At 40.8% G+C, this 16,727-nt stretch overlaps 1 protein-coding gene across 5 annotated transcripts in view; it reads right to left on the reverse strand.

Annotated features, from left to right (window-relative positions):
* PCNX1 (pecanex 1) overlaps window positions 1-16,727 on the reverse strand; it is a 134,490-nt gene that overhangs the window by 23,580 nt on the left and 94,183 nt on the right. For all 5 annotated transcript variants that reach the window (XM_039534582.1, XM_039534581.1, XM_039534580.1 and 2 more), the window contains 10 exons: window positions 15,347-15,488; window positions 13,735-13,912; window positions 12,938-13,046; window positions 12,161-12,290; window positions 10,838-10,896; window positions 9,040-9,255; window positions 8,326-8,579; window positions 5,825-6,055; window positions 4,071-4,171; window positions 1,870-2,020 (listed from right to left, as the gene is read on the reverse strand). In XM_039534582.1, the coding sequence (XP_039390516.1) occupies window positions 1,870-2,020; window positions 4,071-4,171; window positions 5,825-6,055; window positions 8,326-8,579; window positions 9,040-9,255; window positions 10,838-10,896; window positions 12,161-12,290; window positions 12,938-13,046; window positions 13,735-13,912; window positions 15,347-15,488 (1,571 nt within the window). The remainder of the gene's footprint in view (window positions 1-1,869; window positions 2,021-4,070; window positions 4,172-5,824; window positions 6,056-8,325; window positions 8,580-9,039; window positions 9,256-10,837; window positions 10,897-12,160; window positions 12,291-12,937; window positions 13,047-13,734; window positions 13,913-15,346; window positions 15,489-16,727) is intronic.

Genomic DNA, 16,727 nt, shown 5'->3' on the forward strand with positions numbered 1-16,727 from the left:
TGTTTGCTACATTTGCTGAACTTTGCCAATATATTACAGTGGACACAGGGAAGCTGCTGCTTCCCCTGTGCTCCCGTTGCACTGGAGTGGCGGATACCAAATTTAAACTGTTTTGAAATGCAAACTTTTTATTTTCAAGTAACAGTGAAAGCTCTGTTTCAGGACAGAGTGATAATTAGACCTACAAATAATTTCTGGAAACACTTGCACCAGCATTTTTTATTAAAGGCTCTGTAATGGTATATTAAAATAAATTCTGGCGAGAGAGATATAGATATATGCTTCAGGCGAACCCTGTTTCAAAGGCATAATTCTCCAAGAAGGTGAAAGCAGCCAAGCTCACACAGGAACAGTAAGAGGACATGGAAGGTGTTCACTGTGATTCTGAGATTTGCAGCTGATGCCTTGGTGATGGGGGTAGAGGAGTAACATTAGATGTTGGTTGTTGTTTTCACACTTCTGCAGCTTTGAATATAGGAGATTATTTTTTAGCCAGCAGCTCAGTCAAAAAAGAAAGGCAGGCCCAGGAATTGCACTCTGCCAAGGACCAACAGGACCCTCCCCATTCAACCAACTGCGTATGCAGGGGCGGGTAGGCTTTTCACCGGGGAGTTACACATGGATCTTACTAGGTGGCCCTTTTTGTTTCATACTGGCCCCTGACTAGTCAGTGTCTGGTGAATTTTTCAAGCCTTGTATCAGACTCAGATTTTAAGGCAGAAGAGATCATCGTAATCATATAATCTGACCTCCTGTACATCACAGGCCACAGAACCTCACCCATCCATAGACCCAGAACCTCTGGCTGAGTTAGTGGAGGCCTCACATCATGATTTACAGACTTCAAGTTACAGAGAATCCACTCTGTAGTTTAGTTTAAACCAGCAAGTGACCAGCACCCCATGCTGCAGAGGAAGACAAAAAAAAACCCAGGGTCTCTCCCAATCTGACCCAGGGGGAAATTCCTTCTCAACCCCAAATATGGCCATCAGTTGAACTCTAAGCATATTGACAAGACCCACATGCCAGGCACCTGGGAAAGAATTATCTGTAGTAACTCAGAACCCTCCCAATCTAATGTCCCATCTCTGTCCGCTGGGGATTTTTGCTACTAGCAGTTGCAGATGGGCCATATGCCATTGCAGGCAGTCTCATCATACCATCTCCTCCATTTACTTATGAAGCTCAGTCTTGAAGTCAGTTGGTTTTTTCTGCCCCCATTGCTTCTCTTAGAAGGCTGATCTTTACCAGAGATGAGCTGCAGAGAGTACAGTGTATGGAGGTGATGTGACCCCAGAGTCTACGCTTAGTTCCCTATATATGAGTTATCCACCCCCACCACAAGCCCTTCTTTCCCTCCCTTGAGTCCCTTATCTCTTTTTTCCCTCTCCTTACTTTCCGCTTCTTCACCAAAATGGCTAAATTAGATATCCCAGTGTAACGTCCCAACTCAAGAAATGCCTGATGTGAGGCACTTAACAGCGAGGATTTGATGTCCTTAGAGCTACTCAAAATACAGAGAGGGGAAGGAAGAATGATTGAATGAATTCCCAAAAAGGGAACAGGACCAGTCAGGCAAGCCAATGAGTTTGACCAGGCAGAGATTATATTGTATTAACTGAACATGGTTTCACCTCAGTTTGATTCGCCAGAATGAAAGGGGCCCTATAAACATTTACAACACTGTCTTTAAAAGCATATTATAGACTTAGCTAGCTCTAGTCAACACACTGTTACCTTAAACCAGATTTAAAGCTTGCTAAGCTGGCCAGGCAAGCTGTGTGGAAAACTGCTCCATATATCAAAATTTAATCAATTAGTATGGACAGAGCCAAAAAACCGTACATCCTCCCCCGTTAACCTCATTACCTGATGTAGTTTGAGTGACATGCGTATTCCAGGAACCACCACTTTCCTCAGCAATTCCATGTCAGCAAAGATCCATTCATCTCGGATTGAAGAGATACGGAAGTCGCCCTTAAACAGGGCATGCAGCCCATACAGGAAAGATTCCAAATTACTGTACGGGATGGAAAGTAACCCAAAAACATTAACACGTTTAAAAACCTCCATATGCAGCATCCCTTCATTACATCAGTAGAAATACTGATTTACATAATGTAACACTGAACTGTAGAGACTGGTACAGTTGTCATTCCTCTGTACACATATGAACATAAGAATGGCCACAATGGATCAGACCAATGGTCCATCAGGCCCAGCAAGTGGTCTTCCGACAGTGGCCAATGCCAGATGCTTCAGAGGGAATGAACGGAACAGGGCAATATTGAGTGAGCCGTTCTCCGTTATCCAGTCTCAGCATCTGGCAGTCAAAGGCGTAGGGACACCCAGAGCATGGGGTTGCATCCTTGATCATCTTGGCTAATATAGTCATTGATGGACCTATCCTCCATGAACTTATCTAGTTCTTTTTTGAACCCAGTTATAGTTTTGGCCTTCACAGTATTCCCAGCAATGAGTTCCATAGGTTGACTGTGCACTGCGTGAAGAAGTAACTTGCTTATATGTTAAACCTGCTGCCTATTATAATTTCATTGGACAACCCCTGGTTCTTGTATTATGTGAAGGGGTAAACAACACTTCCTTATTCACTTCTCCACTCCATTCATAATTTTATAGACCTCGATCACATCTCCCATTAGTCATCTCTTTTCCAAGCTGAACAGTGCCAGTCTTATTAATCTCTTTTGATAAGGAAGCTGTTCCATACCCCATATCACTTCTTATACCCTTCACTGCACTTTTTCAATTTCTAATATATTAGATCAGTCTGTGGGGGAAGAGGGCAATAGCAGGCCTGGATAAAAAAATAAAACCTAAGTTACAGCATCATGGCTATAATTAAAAATATGATAATTATATTAACATTTGCAGTGGGCATGCTATAGTGACAGGAACTAGATAGAATATATTTGACCAAGAATGCTGAGGGTCAAATTAAGTTACAAGAATGCATCATTTTGATACTTTTTTAAGCATCTGGAACTTTCCAGGGGAGTGCAAAACTATAGTGTATGTATCCATCAGGAGACTGCCTCAGTTGTGCCATTCTTGCTGCAAAGATTAAGAGCTTTACTACCTTCTTTTGCTTCATCTCATCACCTTCATTTAACTCACCACGAGGATTTGTCACCATTTACAATTCCTAATTATAAATAACATTTTTTAAAACTAAATGGCTATTATTATAAGTGCTCTTTTGCTATTTTCAAAAGTGACTCAGGCATTTAGACTCCTAAGCTTTTCCAAGCTAATTTAAAAGATCCTGTGAAAGTTATGAACCTTGTGATCAGCCCCAATGAAGTTACTGTATTTCAGCAAGATCATATATAGTGACAATCCTTCAGAAGGCCAGCTAGGCAATTTCGCTGTAATATGGTGAACTCAGAGGAGGAGTTAGTCAACAGTTGTCCTTTCACATGTGATAAAGAGTAAGTGTGCTGTGCTTGGTGTCCAGGAGGAGGACAAAGTTTTAGTGTGTTTTTGAGTCACCAATTTCTGGTTTGCCAACACACACAACTAAATTTGACACTAATCTGTAATACAACAACATCTACCAACCACAGGTGACATGAACTGGGCAGGCCAATGAACCTGTAACACTGGTCTAACCTGCATCTCGATGAAGATTATTCTGTGTGCCATGTGTTACAACACTCCTCTCTGCACCCCTTTTTATATATAGGCCTCATGCTTGGAGCAAGGAATGAAGTTCAATTTCAAAACTTGATTAATCCTGCTCATTTTTCAGCAGGTATCATGGACAAGGAAGGCGTGAAGGCCCTCCACTCCACCACTCTCAACTTCAATTAGTTAAGGAAGTGAGATGTTCAGCTTCAAGTCTTCTACATCCTTCATTTGCTGAACCCTGACATATCTTCACTGGATCATCCACAATATTTATGAAGGAGGGTGGCTTAGAGTATCTGTTCCTTTTGGGGGTCCAAGAAGAACATTGCTTTTGTACAGAAAGTAAGCCATTACCCCAAACCTAGATGCTCGCAGGCTCCCCTCCTCCAAAATCCCTAAGAACAAAAGCGTAGTATTACCTAGACATATGATGGGAAGCAGTCCCCAAAGCTCTCCGCCCCAGAACACAGAGTCCGTAACAAAGAGTCACCAAGGAGGAGTCTTTATCTGCATCCAGCGGCTGGTAGTAATAAATACATTAAAAAATAAAGAGTCATGTGGAGAAGGTAGGGAAAGATTCATACTATAGCAAAATGTATTCTGATAGGAGTGACAAAAAGGCAAATACAGAAAGCTACTAGAAATCAACTTCAAATGGCACTTATGCTAAATAAAAATGGGTTGGCACTCAGAAGCACCCGAATTCAAATTAGGGGTTCTTTTCAAACAGTGCTTTGTAAACACTGCCTTACTAATGAGATTTGTACAAAAAAGCACTACATTTGCCATTTGAATTGATTGCAAGCTGAATATAGTACATACTATCCTGCATGCATACTCTGTTCTTCAATTCTAGGTTTGATTCATAAAAAGACTAGTCTTGATGAATAGAGATGTAACAAGTATCAGAGGGGTAGCCGTGTTAGTCTGGATCTGTAAAAGCAGTAAAGAATCCTGTGGCACCTTATAGACTAACAGACGTTTTGCAGCATGAGCTTTCATGGGTGACTTGCATCCGACGAAGTGGGTATTCACTCACAAAAGCTCATGCTGCAAAACGTCTGTTAGTCTATAAGGTGCCACAGGATTCTTTACTGCTTTTAGAGATGTAACAAGCATTTTAATGGACCAGACATACACCTCTCACTTGAAAGTTATAAACAATATATATTTGTGAGTTTACTTCAGAAGTATGTAGACTGCTTCCACTCATCAAAACACCCAGAGCAAAAAGCCATTTGTGTGGTGCTTTGTAAAGAAGCACTACTGATGTAACACTTCATTATAAAGATAATTCTCTAGGCAGTAAAATGTCATGTAGCCAAGTTATTGAATCTGCTTTCCACCACCCCCACAAAACAATTGCGAAGTGATGGTCATGTAATAGAGGCAGACAGTTTTCTTTGATGGCCATTCTCCACATCTAAAAAAGGTTTCAAATATTATACTTCCTAGAAGGGGCCTCCTTTTAGTCACTTATCTCCAATGAGCTTCCCACTCTAAAGACCCAGGTACTTCATTAAATCTAAAGGATCAGGAGACCCTTTTACCCACTCCCTGAAGACCACGTCTGTTCATGGTCAAACCACACATTTGAGAATTTAAATAAGCAGACAGATGCCAGTGTAATTTTCTAGTCACACTTTTGTATAAACTTCCTTAAAAGGGTGCAGGAGGTTTGGAGAGAGGACAAAGAGGCTAGGAGATGAAGTGCTCATCCAGATGAAGTGGTCCAGAGAAGAGCTTCAAATTTGACCATGAGGTACCTAGCAATGCTTTTGGCAGTTGATTTTAGATACTATAGAGAAATTATTTTGCAGTTAGGGTTGTTTTGATGAACATGAGTGACACCATGGCTATTCTAAGACCACTCTTCTCTGCATAAGCAGACGCCCAATCAAGCCAAATTATGTTGTGTGATTTGGTCACCACCTCCTTTCCCTAGTGCACTTCCAACTACATAATACACTACTTGCAATCTAAGATTAATTTGAATTTTGGTCTCAAGAGATCAAGGTCAAAGCATTAACTCATCAACCCAAACCCAATGTAACACTTTCCTACAAATCAATTTGAAATCTAAATTTCAATAGACAGTTAAATCCAACCCTACCAAAGAAAACATATTTAAGAGACTTTCCTAGAAAAGTTTAATTGTTCTGGTCACGCCTACCTTTTCTCTTCGGGAGCAGCAGTACTCTATCCAGTTGAGGTAAGTCGCACAGAAGCTTTCTCTGGAGACCCCTGCTAGATGATGGTCATAATCCTCATCAATATTTGGATTAAATGTAGGGTCCACATCAACATAGTTGCAGTCTGCACATGGCTGTAATCCTTCCTGCATTGTCTCATTAGCTAACCATTCCTCCAGCTTGGGGGAGGTTGTGACATAATAGATAATGCCCTGAAATGGTACAAGTTGAAAATATAACAATCTATACTACATATCAAGGAAATAGTTTAAATCTAATTTGTTGCATTAAATTGTGTATTTCTCTGTTACACGAGGATGGAAATAGCACACCATACTGCTTGAAAGTGCACCAGGTTTGATTAGTGGGGGATTTGTGACAGGTTTGTTTGTTTGGTATGTTATTTAAAAAGGACTGAATTTAATGTTTTTAGTTAAGAAAAAACAAACTTCAAGCCCTTGTGGCTGCAAAAAGAGCTTTCTAAATGTGAACCATAAGTCTGGCAAGTATTTCAAGGCCAGATTTATTTACCCCTCAGAAGTATGAAAGGTTATGATCATATTTGAGACATCGATCTTTTGAAGAGCTGAAGGCCTGTTGGCTCAGGGTGACCATTGAAGATGTGGCAACTGGCATCTTTTTGCAGAAGTAGACATTTTCCAGGGAGTCTCTGGCTAATATTTTCCCTCTAACACTGTTATGCAGTGATGTGCATGACAGTGGCCTTCTGCCCCCACTCCCCCATCCCAGAGGTGGCTGCATTTCAAAGATGGTGCCTGTAAATACTTAATAGAGAGTTTTGGGATTCTTGGGAATGAAGAGATCACAAGTATAATTTCCTATTATTAACACAAAATAGTATTTATGTGCAACCTTTGCAAGCAATGAGAGTATGGCAGGCTCCCTACATTCCCCCAGGTTCAACAAGGCCTATCTTAGCTTTGGATTTGCAATAATTAATGGCAGGAAAACTTTGTTAAAATATTTATGTAAATAACCTTAACAAAGGTGCACTTACCCAGATCTGAAACAAAGACAATGATTGTTCAAAGGTATCAATCGAATAGCAAGGAGGAGTTTTGGGGTTTGGATATTTTGTAATAGTGGTGGGGGAGGGGATGGAACTTTTTTCCTTCTTCAGCTCTGTCCTGGCCAGGTTCATATTTGGGTAATTACCTTCTGTCCCCTAAGCTTCCACTGATGTTTCAGTTGGATACAGTAGTCACTCTCTGTCCTAGATTATTGTGTTACATGGCTGTCCAAATGTGAAAATAGCTGTTACACTTTACCACAGGGCATGTCTACACTTGATTCTCAGCTCCAGAAGACATACTCACACTAGCTCCTTGCGCTATAAATAGGGCCCTACCAAATTCACTGTCCATTTTGGTCAATTTCTCGGTCATAGGATTTTAAAAATCATAAATTTCATGATTTCAGTTATTTAAATCTAAAATGTTACAGTGTTGTCAATTGTAGGCGCCCTGACCCAAGGGGGGCGGGGGGAGGAAGGGTTTTTCACAAAGTTATTGTGAAAGTTTAGTTGATGTTGGTCCTGCTTTGAGCAGGGGGTTGGACTAGCTGACCTCCTGAGGTCCCTTCCAACCCTAATCTTCCATGATTCTATGATTGTAAGGAGCTTGCAGTACTGCTACCCTTATTTCTGTGCTGCTGCTGGTGGCAGTGCTGCCTTCAGAGCTGGGCAGCTGGAGAATGGTGGCTGCTGGCCAGGAGCCCAGCTCTGAAGGCAGAGCCGTTGCCAGCAGCAGCAGCAGCACAGAAGTAAGGATGGCATGGTATGGTACGGTATTGCCACCCTTACTTCTGTGCGGCTGTCTGCAGAGCTGGGCCCTCAGTCATCAGCTTCCACTCTCTGGCTTCCCAGCTCTGAAGGCAGCAGCACAGAAGTAAGGGTGGCATAGTATGGTATTGCTACCCGTACTTCTGCACTGCTGCTGGCGGGGCGCTGCCTTCAGAGCTGGGTGCCCGGCCAACAGCTGCCACTCTCCAGCTGCCCAGCTCTGAAGGCAGCGCAGAAGTAAGGGTGGTAATACCAGGACCCCCCTGAAATAACCTTGTAACCCCCAGAAACTCCCTTTTGGGTTGGGACCCTCAGTCTGAGAAATGCTGGTCTTCCCTGTGAAATCTGTATAGTATAGGGTAAAAGCACACAAGACCAGATTTCACAGGGAAGACTGGATTTCATGGTCCATGACACATTTTTCATGGCCATGAATTTGGTAGGGCCCTAGCTATAAATCACACCCGCAGCTCAACGTGTAGACATACCCTCAAACAAGCTGTTCTCCTATGGTGAATGAGAGATTCATGTATTCATAACTTATATCGCATGGTGTAATCCTCCTGATGAAAGGCACTATATACACACAAAGTACTCATGCTTCCAATTCCCCAAAATAACATTATGTTGAAGGACAGCTGAATTCTCCCACAGCCGCATTTGCTAGGTGCAGAGCCATACCTTGACATAATAAGTGGTGAGAATTTTCCGAAGATCGAAGACTTGAAGCATGGAAGCGGCACTGTTGTCTGTGATGCTGTAGCCTTCCAGAACATACTTTGTCACAAGCACTTCCCATGCCAGCCAGCGTTGGCCAAAGGTAGCATTGAACGAAAGCATATGTGGGATGTGGCCAGGTTCACAGCAACAAAACCCTTCATCTTCCTCTACTCCCTCGGTGATGGCCTCTACTTCTCGTTGCTGACAGTAAGTGCCTTAGGGGATATTAAGGAAAATAAGAATTTAGATGACTAATTTGAAGATAATTGATATTTTAAAAAGTTTGAGACAGCAGAATACATCACAAATTATGTTTCTGTGAACGGCAGGTAAATTAAACTACTGTCTCTAGCTTAACTATTTAATGAAAAAAATTTAAATTGCTTAGTTTTAATTTACCACTCTATATTCAAACATGCAACTCAGGTATAGGAAAAGAGAGTAACTGTCCATCATTGTAGGTGTAACACATTAAAATTTAATGAGAAACCTATATTAGCTCTGTTATAGAGCTCTGGTTTTCTCCCACTTACATAACAGTGGACACAGAGACCCTGAAGCCCAAGTTCAAAGCCACTGGTTTAGAGAACCAAACTGTAAATAAGTTAAACTTCTCAAAAAACAAGTCAACCTTGTAAGTCAACCAAATGAGTAATCAAAGCATAGAACTCTTACCTCTGAATTCAAGCCCCCTCAGCTGGAAGGTGACCAGCCCATTTCCTATCTCTATAAGGTGTACTAGTGCATTGAGGTAGTCAGAAGCTAGGATGAAGCAGTCCCCAGTACTGTAGTTCCCCCACCGCCCCAGCAACAGGTCTCCACACAGGCTGTGCTGAAGGGAACGGGTTAAATGCTCATAGAAGATTGAATTCAGGTTGTTATCATCTGAACCTGCAGGAAACACCCAAGCTTTTATCAATTAAAACTTGTACTTTGCCATCAAGAAAATGCAGCAGTGAATGTAATGTTATTTCAAAGATCTCAATCTCTTTTTATAGAGGCAACTATTCAACTAACTGGAATTTATTCTGAATGCATTGATAGGTTAATCAGTTTTGTTTGTTTAAACCTAACCATTAAATTTCTGTGATCTCCAAGCCACTCCTTCAGTTTCACTCATACTACACCCATGTACCTAACTCCATGCACTGCTATGCTTAAGGACATAGGCCCAAAGGAATCAAGCAACAATCAGTAGTACTACTTTAGGATCCCACCGCCCTGGCACCTAGATACCCTTTAAGCAGTGCTCAGTTCCCAAATTGCCCTTGTTCACAGCACTCAAACCCTACAGAAAACAAAACAGCTGTGTGGATACTGCAACAGGAAGGGGAGAAGTAGGTAGGCATGGAAAGAAGAAAAACAAGGCAGAGCAGACCTCTACCCCGATAGAATGCGACCTGATAGAACACAAATTTGGCTATAACGCAGTAAAGCAGTGGGGAGCCCCAGGCCCTTTAAATCTCCACCCGAGCCCCACTGCCGGAGCTCCAGCAGTGATTTAAAGGGACCAGGGCTCCCCACAGCGGCTGGAGCACCGGGCCCTTTAAATCACTGCCGGGGAAGCCAGTACAGTCCACCGGCACCGTACCGTACCAAACCCGATATAACGTGGTCTCACCTATAAGGCAGTGAGATTTTTTGGCTCCCGAGGACCGTATTATATCGGGGTAGAGGTGTATATGGTAGTTTGGGGAAGAGTTGGAGAAAAGGGGATGTGAGGGCAGACAATGGAATGGCAGAAAGGAAAAAACAAAGAGGAGGAAAAGAAGATATCAGAAAATACAGCTGTGATGAGTAAGGAAGAGTTAACCACTGATCTAAAAAATTGCTTCCACCTTTGTAGTTGTGTGATTTAGCAAGAAAGGTAATGGTGGAGCTTGATCAGTTCATTTCCAAAAGAAAGAGGTCCTCATTCCATCATTGGATCAATCGGTTTGTTTTGTGCACATAATAAAATGTAAACGTTATGCCTCTTCCTAGGTGATTGAAACTATTCCTAATTGGTTCAGACATAACAATAAAAAAAACCCTAATGGTTAGGGTACAGAGTTATTCACAGTTAAGCTAGTAGGAACTTTAGTGTCAAAGTACATTGAGTTTACTTCTGTAATAATTCCCTTCTCCAGCTAAAGCAAAACCCTCTGAAGATTAACTACATTTATAAAAGAGGTAGGTATTTCCCCCCACATAAATTAGATTACAGAGGGTGCTATGTATATAAATACACACAAGTCAAACACTTTAAAAGAAACCCAATTATAAGCTGGGCTACGTGTACCGCAGTCATATAACATTCAGTGTAGGAGGGGAACCTCAACTTGATATGCAAACACAATTTTTAATTCTGTCATAAGGAGTTCCCAGACGCAAATGGAAGTTGATGTGTGTCCTTTTCATGTTAGTAATATCTGTACATGACAGACTCACATCTCCACTCTGTACCATTTCAACCAAAAAGTAGGACTATTACCTGGATTTCTATCAAGCTGGGAAGCGAGTCTTGTGTTTGAATGGTCCACACGCTTTGTGCTGAAGACAACAAAATTAAAACAAAACATATTTAAGAGTTTTTCGTACTATAGGAGAATATAGGGAAAGGAGTTGTAAATGATGCTGTACCAAAGAAAAGATTTTTTTTATGATAGCTTTGAAAGCTTTCCCTGCAATTCTTCTTTACATTCAACTTAGAATCCTGCCCGTACATAACAATGCCTTTTAGCTGTAGTAGTGTTAGAATCTAAATACACCAGAGCCCTCTCCTTTGCCCACAAAAAGCCAATTAAGGTAGATAGTTTCTAAGTTGTGCATGAAGTTTTAGCTATGTTACTTGCATTGAAGTCAACTGAAGTAGCAAAGCTAACACTTGGCTGTGCTCAAAGTTTACTTTTCAGTGTGGCACTAGTAGTTAAGAAGCACAAGTGCTACTCCATTTTAGTTCTCCTCACCCCAAAAACTGCCATCATGTTTGCTGAAGGAGAAACCCAAATTTGTACACCGGGTTTTAAAAGCAAGGTCTTTAAATAATTCTACTCTGGCAGGTGACTATAAATGACACCTAGGTTTCATTCATATTTATTGCCCGTGACTCGACATGACACTTGCTCATTTTACATGTGAAATCATTTCCCCCTTAAATGCTAGTACCACAAGCTCATCCTGCCTTCTGAATGTCAAGCTGGGTTTTTTTCTGGTTCAGGCATCATCATCATCAGTAAAAGAATCTGCAGGCCCCATTTTACTTCAATAATACCTGCATAACCCCACTGTTTCAGTCTAAGGGAAGGTTTAATTGAAGGTACCATCTGACCTGAAGAATCTTTTATTGGTGGTGGTGCATAAGCCAAGAACTGATATTGACTAAGATATCAGGGTGAGTTTTTGGTTCTGGAAGTTAGGAAAAAAACGTTTTACTTGTAAAATAAGCAAATGTGAAATGGAGTTACCAGTACAAATAAGGAACCTGCAAATGCCCTTTGTATACAGTCACTTTTCAGACTCAATTTTCCCTTAAAATTTCTGTCATTTTGGAGCTTAAATTATCCAGTTTATATGCTAGTGTAAATAAAAGCTACATGACAGGAATGAAATGTAAGCACTGTCAGTGTAGAAACAGCTGTTATGATGTTTCAGAAAAATAATATACTTGTATGAAAGTATTAAAAGCCAAGAACAAATTCTCTCTAAAAAAATCATAGCACCTAGAAATAAAACAAAACAAAAAGACCACATTCAGTCACAGCCTTCTCTACTAAACACAGCTGACATGGCTTCTTAATGGCTTAACTTCACCCACTTGTAGTCTCTTTCCCAGAATTTGACAGGTCTGACATATGAAGTGATGAATATTGCACTTCCCAGAAAGGGGTTCAGTGGGGTGGAGAAGAAAGCCGACACAGCCGCTTGAACAAACAACATTGCAGAATCTGTGGGGTGACAGGGTTAAGGAAGCCAAGACTACCATGTGGTTCTTTTGCAATATCACCAAGCTCTTTTGTAGCACTTTTAATCATCAGATCTTTACAAAAAGGAAGGTAAGTATCATTATCCCCATTTTAGAGATGGGGAAAGTGAGGCACAGATGTTGTCACCAAGTAAGAACAAAGCAAGATCTCCCAAATCCCTCATGTATTATATAAAGAAAAAAATTATTCACCAGTACCGGGCACTGTATTTTTTTTGGGGGGGCAAATAGGAAAAACAAGACTAGAACTGTGAACTTCTGTATTAAATGAGAATCAACACCTGACCCAGGACAGTAAAAGTGCAAGTCTCTATTTGCGGATAAGAGGCTTCAAACCATGAATTAAAGACTGGAGATAGTTGTTGAAAAAAGGGAAATCTTGGTCAGCCCTACAATTTTTCCAATGGAATTACCTGGTCTAGGTCTTTTCTATGATGGAACTGTTCTAGTTTTACTAGTATATCCAGACAGCAAGTGCATATAGTTGTCATTCACATTCATGAGGCAGGATAAGGTATTCTCTACATTTAATTAGTTAAGTAAACTACAGTACGAGTCAAATTATAAATAGATGTAATTAACAACAAGTTGGAATCTTCAAAAGGATACGTGGCACAGCAAAGGGCTGGGCAAAAGCATGGAAAGCAGAGCCCCACGTGATCTGCCAAGGAGCAATATAAGTATACACAAATCTCAATTTATAAAAGAGTTCCCAGAGCTAGAGAGAAAAGGGGAGAAGATAAAATATATAAATCATTTTGTGACTTAACTAAAACCAGTGTGTTTTACGTATGAACTTCTCAACAGGAAATACATATAATTTTGAGTTGCAATAAGATGTACACTTACCATTATAATTTTGCATTAATTTGTTAAAAACACTCCTTTATATAGATATTGAACAATCACAACAGTAAAACAGATAAACATTAAACGAGCCTTAAAATACAGTAGAACATAAGTTTGGGGAAAAAGTAAAGTTTTAGTCATAAAAATAGAACCAAATATTGGGCTAAAACAGAGTTTCCCCCTTCAATCTCACTGGTTCACTATCGGGGCTTTGGAAAACTACTGGCCTTGTAAGCACTTGAACTGGTCTGCCCAAGTGCTTCTAGCCATACTTTGTGTCAGGAAACTGAAAACTAAATCACATAATTCACATCTTCTCTGCTACAAGAAAGTGCTGGGACTTTAAAAGAACAGATACCCTAACACATGCCAAGGCCAAAAAATTGATCCTGGGACCCAGAGATTCCCAGCTATCCAGTAGTATATGGTCATTTATTCATAGCACGGATCACCTTGGAGATTACATAACCACCAGTAGGATTTTCATTCCTTGGATTCTCAAACATGGTAATCTGAAATACTCAGTTTCAGGAGTGTGTTATTTTGTGTAAAGTTACCTTGCTGAAGAGTATGGACATGAAGAAGAGGTCTAGCAGCATGGTCTCAGAAAAACTTTTGTAGTCAAATGTAAAGAAGAGCACTGTGAAAATAACAGTGACATACTGGCAGGTTGGGTTGCTGAAAGAGGAACGCAACAACTTCAAACCAGCTATGGTGATCATTAAAGCGCCAATCCTACAAAAGGAGTGCAGAAAGAAAAGTTATTCATCTGCAGTCTACTGCTTACCTGCTGTTAAGCAATTCCAATTTCTTCACATTCTATGCTTAATAGACATGTTAAGGGTTTTTTTTAGGTTACGACTATAGTCTTTCCTTCATTATTCCCAATTCAATCAACACTCTACAAAAACAATATTAGCACAATCTGTGGGATAGTCTTCCTAAGAGATATAGCACATATGTGTGACAAATGTGGAGCTGATATATAATAATGTCATGAATACTGAGAGGCAATAATTTTATTAACACTGTGACAGGGTTAAGGAAGGGACGTTTATTGTACATTGGTTATTAGAATTTGCTGTATGATGATATTGGACTAACCTATATTAGGGGTGGTGGAATATTATACACCTATAATGCTCAAAATCAATGAGGTTTGTGTATGAAGATGACAAGGGCTTCCCAGACAAGAGCTCCCCAGAAAACACTTTAAAGACAATGAGAAAAGCTGTTAGCTTCAAGGATCCAGTCTCCAGTGAGTTGCAAACCATTATCTGCGAGAACTGGGAGTTACTAGATGAAAGGGCTACAAACATTTCAAATGTTATTTGATTCCTACAAAACTAAGGAGGCAACTGGCTGACATGGAGAGATTCTGCAGAGGGAATTTAAAGAAATTAAATCTTCCCAGATCCACAGAATGGTAAAGCCTTAGGGAAAGTCTAGATATGCATACAATCAGTTTTGTTGTTTTAAGATCTGTTTTCTCTAAAATATCATCTTGCTTTAAGGAGGTCATTTGGTCACTGTATTAACCTTTGATATTCTTCTCTGAGGGACCAGAGCCATAGTCACACCTGCTGGAATAATCACAGTGCCAAGGGAGTGCAGTCAAGGCCCAGTCTGACAGCAGAAGAATTGTATGGTTCCAAACGGCACCACATGACAGCTAAAGGAGGGCTAAGAGGTGCATTTAGCCCAGTAACTGACATACCATGGCCTGGGATTTTTCAAGATTTAAATGGACAAAATACCAGAGAGAGTATTGTAGGGAATAGTCGTGCATTGGCATGGATAGGCTGGATGGTAATAGAACTATTCTATCTCTGATGTCTGCAATTTGATACATTACTAGAAAACTCTGTGGCTTGAAATCTGCATAGTATTTGATATGATCCGAAGGGCTCTTTTTAACAAACCTAAAGACTCAATTTTATGATTTCTGCATTTAAAAAGTTTACATATTTCATTCACTATAAGCCATATGGTGATCCAGACATATGAGGTTTGCCAGGTACTGACATTAGAAACTAGCTGTTACTACTTTGCTTTAATTGCAACTCGTATTAACTATACTTCCACTGCAGCTGACAATTATGACGCCCTTTGCCATTTTGTTCCACCATATTGGGTATACTCAAGTTACTGACAATCTTTTCTACTTACTCTGTGTCCAGTTTCTTTGGACTAGCAATGTTCTTGGCACTGCTGCTGAGCTCATTGAGGACTATCAATGGGTAGATAACGTTCTTCTCCACAAAGAGGAGCCACACATGAAGTTTCTCAAACCACATTACATGGGCAGCATCTAAACAGCAAAATAGGAGATCACAGATTATACTAGGAGCCTAAATAGCTCAGGAGATTTCTAATAAGATGCAGTTCATCTTGGCTCTAGATCAGTAGTTCTAAACCAGCCTAGGTCATCGGAGACAAAAAGTTCTGGCCCTCTGGCAACTGTCAGGTGGCATACACAAAGATCTGGTAATCTTTAGTAGAATCATAGAATTCAAGATCAGAAGGGACCATTATGATCATCTAGTCTGACCTCCTGCAAGGCCACATAAGCCGATCCACCCACTCCTTAGCAAGCGACCCCTGCCCCATGCTTCGGAGGAAGGCGAAAAACCTCCAGGGCCATTGCCAATCTTCCCTGGAGGAAAATTCCTTCCTGACCCCAAATATGGCGGTCAGCTGAACCCCGAGCATGCGGGCAAGACTCTCCAGCCAAACCCTCTGGAAAAGGTTATATCATACCATTGACCCATTGTACTATTTACCAGTGTGGCACTTAATTGACCTATTGACTAAGCCCGTTATCCTATCATACCATCTCCTCCATAAACTTATCTAGCTTAATCTTAAAGTCATGGAGGTCCTTCGCCCCCACTGTTTCCCTCGGTAGGCTGTTCCAGTATTGCACTCCCCTGATGGTTAGAAACCTTCGTCTAATTTCAAGCCTGAATTTCCTGACTGACAATTTATATTGTCCTCGTGTCCACATTAGCACTGAGCTGAAATAATTCCTCTCCTTCCCTGGTATTTATCCCTCTGATATATTTAAAGAGTGTAATCATATCTCCTCTTATCCTTCTTTTGGTTAAGGAAAACAAACCGAGCTCCTCAAGTCTCCTTTCATACGAAAAGCCTTCCATTCCTCGGATCATTCTAGTGGCCCTTCTTTGTACCTGTTCTAGTTTGAATTCATCCTTCTTAAACATGGGAGACCAAAACTGCACACAATACTCCAAATGAGGTCTCACCAATGCCTTATATAACGGGACTAGCACCTCCTTATCCCTACTAGAAATACCTCGCCTAATGCAACCCAAGACCGCATTAGCTTTTTTAACGGCCACATCACATTGCCTACTCATAGTCATCCTACGATCAACCAGGACTCCTAGGTCTTTCTCCTCCTCCGTTACTTCCAACTGGTGCGTCCCCAGCTTATAACTAAAGTTCTTGTTAGTCATCCCTAAATGCATAACCTTACACTTCTCACTATTGAATTTCATCCTGTTACTAATACTCCAGTTTACAAGGT

This window comes from Mauremys reevesii, linkage group 4, assembly GCF_016161935.1.
Source record: "Mauremys reevesii isolate NIE-2019 linkage group 4, ASM1616193v1, whole genome shotgun sequence".
In the NCBI taxonomy this organism is placed as follows: domain Eukaryota; kingdom Metazoa; phylum Chordata; order Testudines; family Geoemydidae; genus Mauremys; species Mauremys reevesii.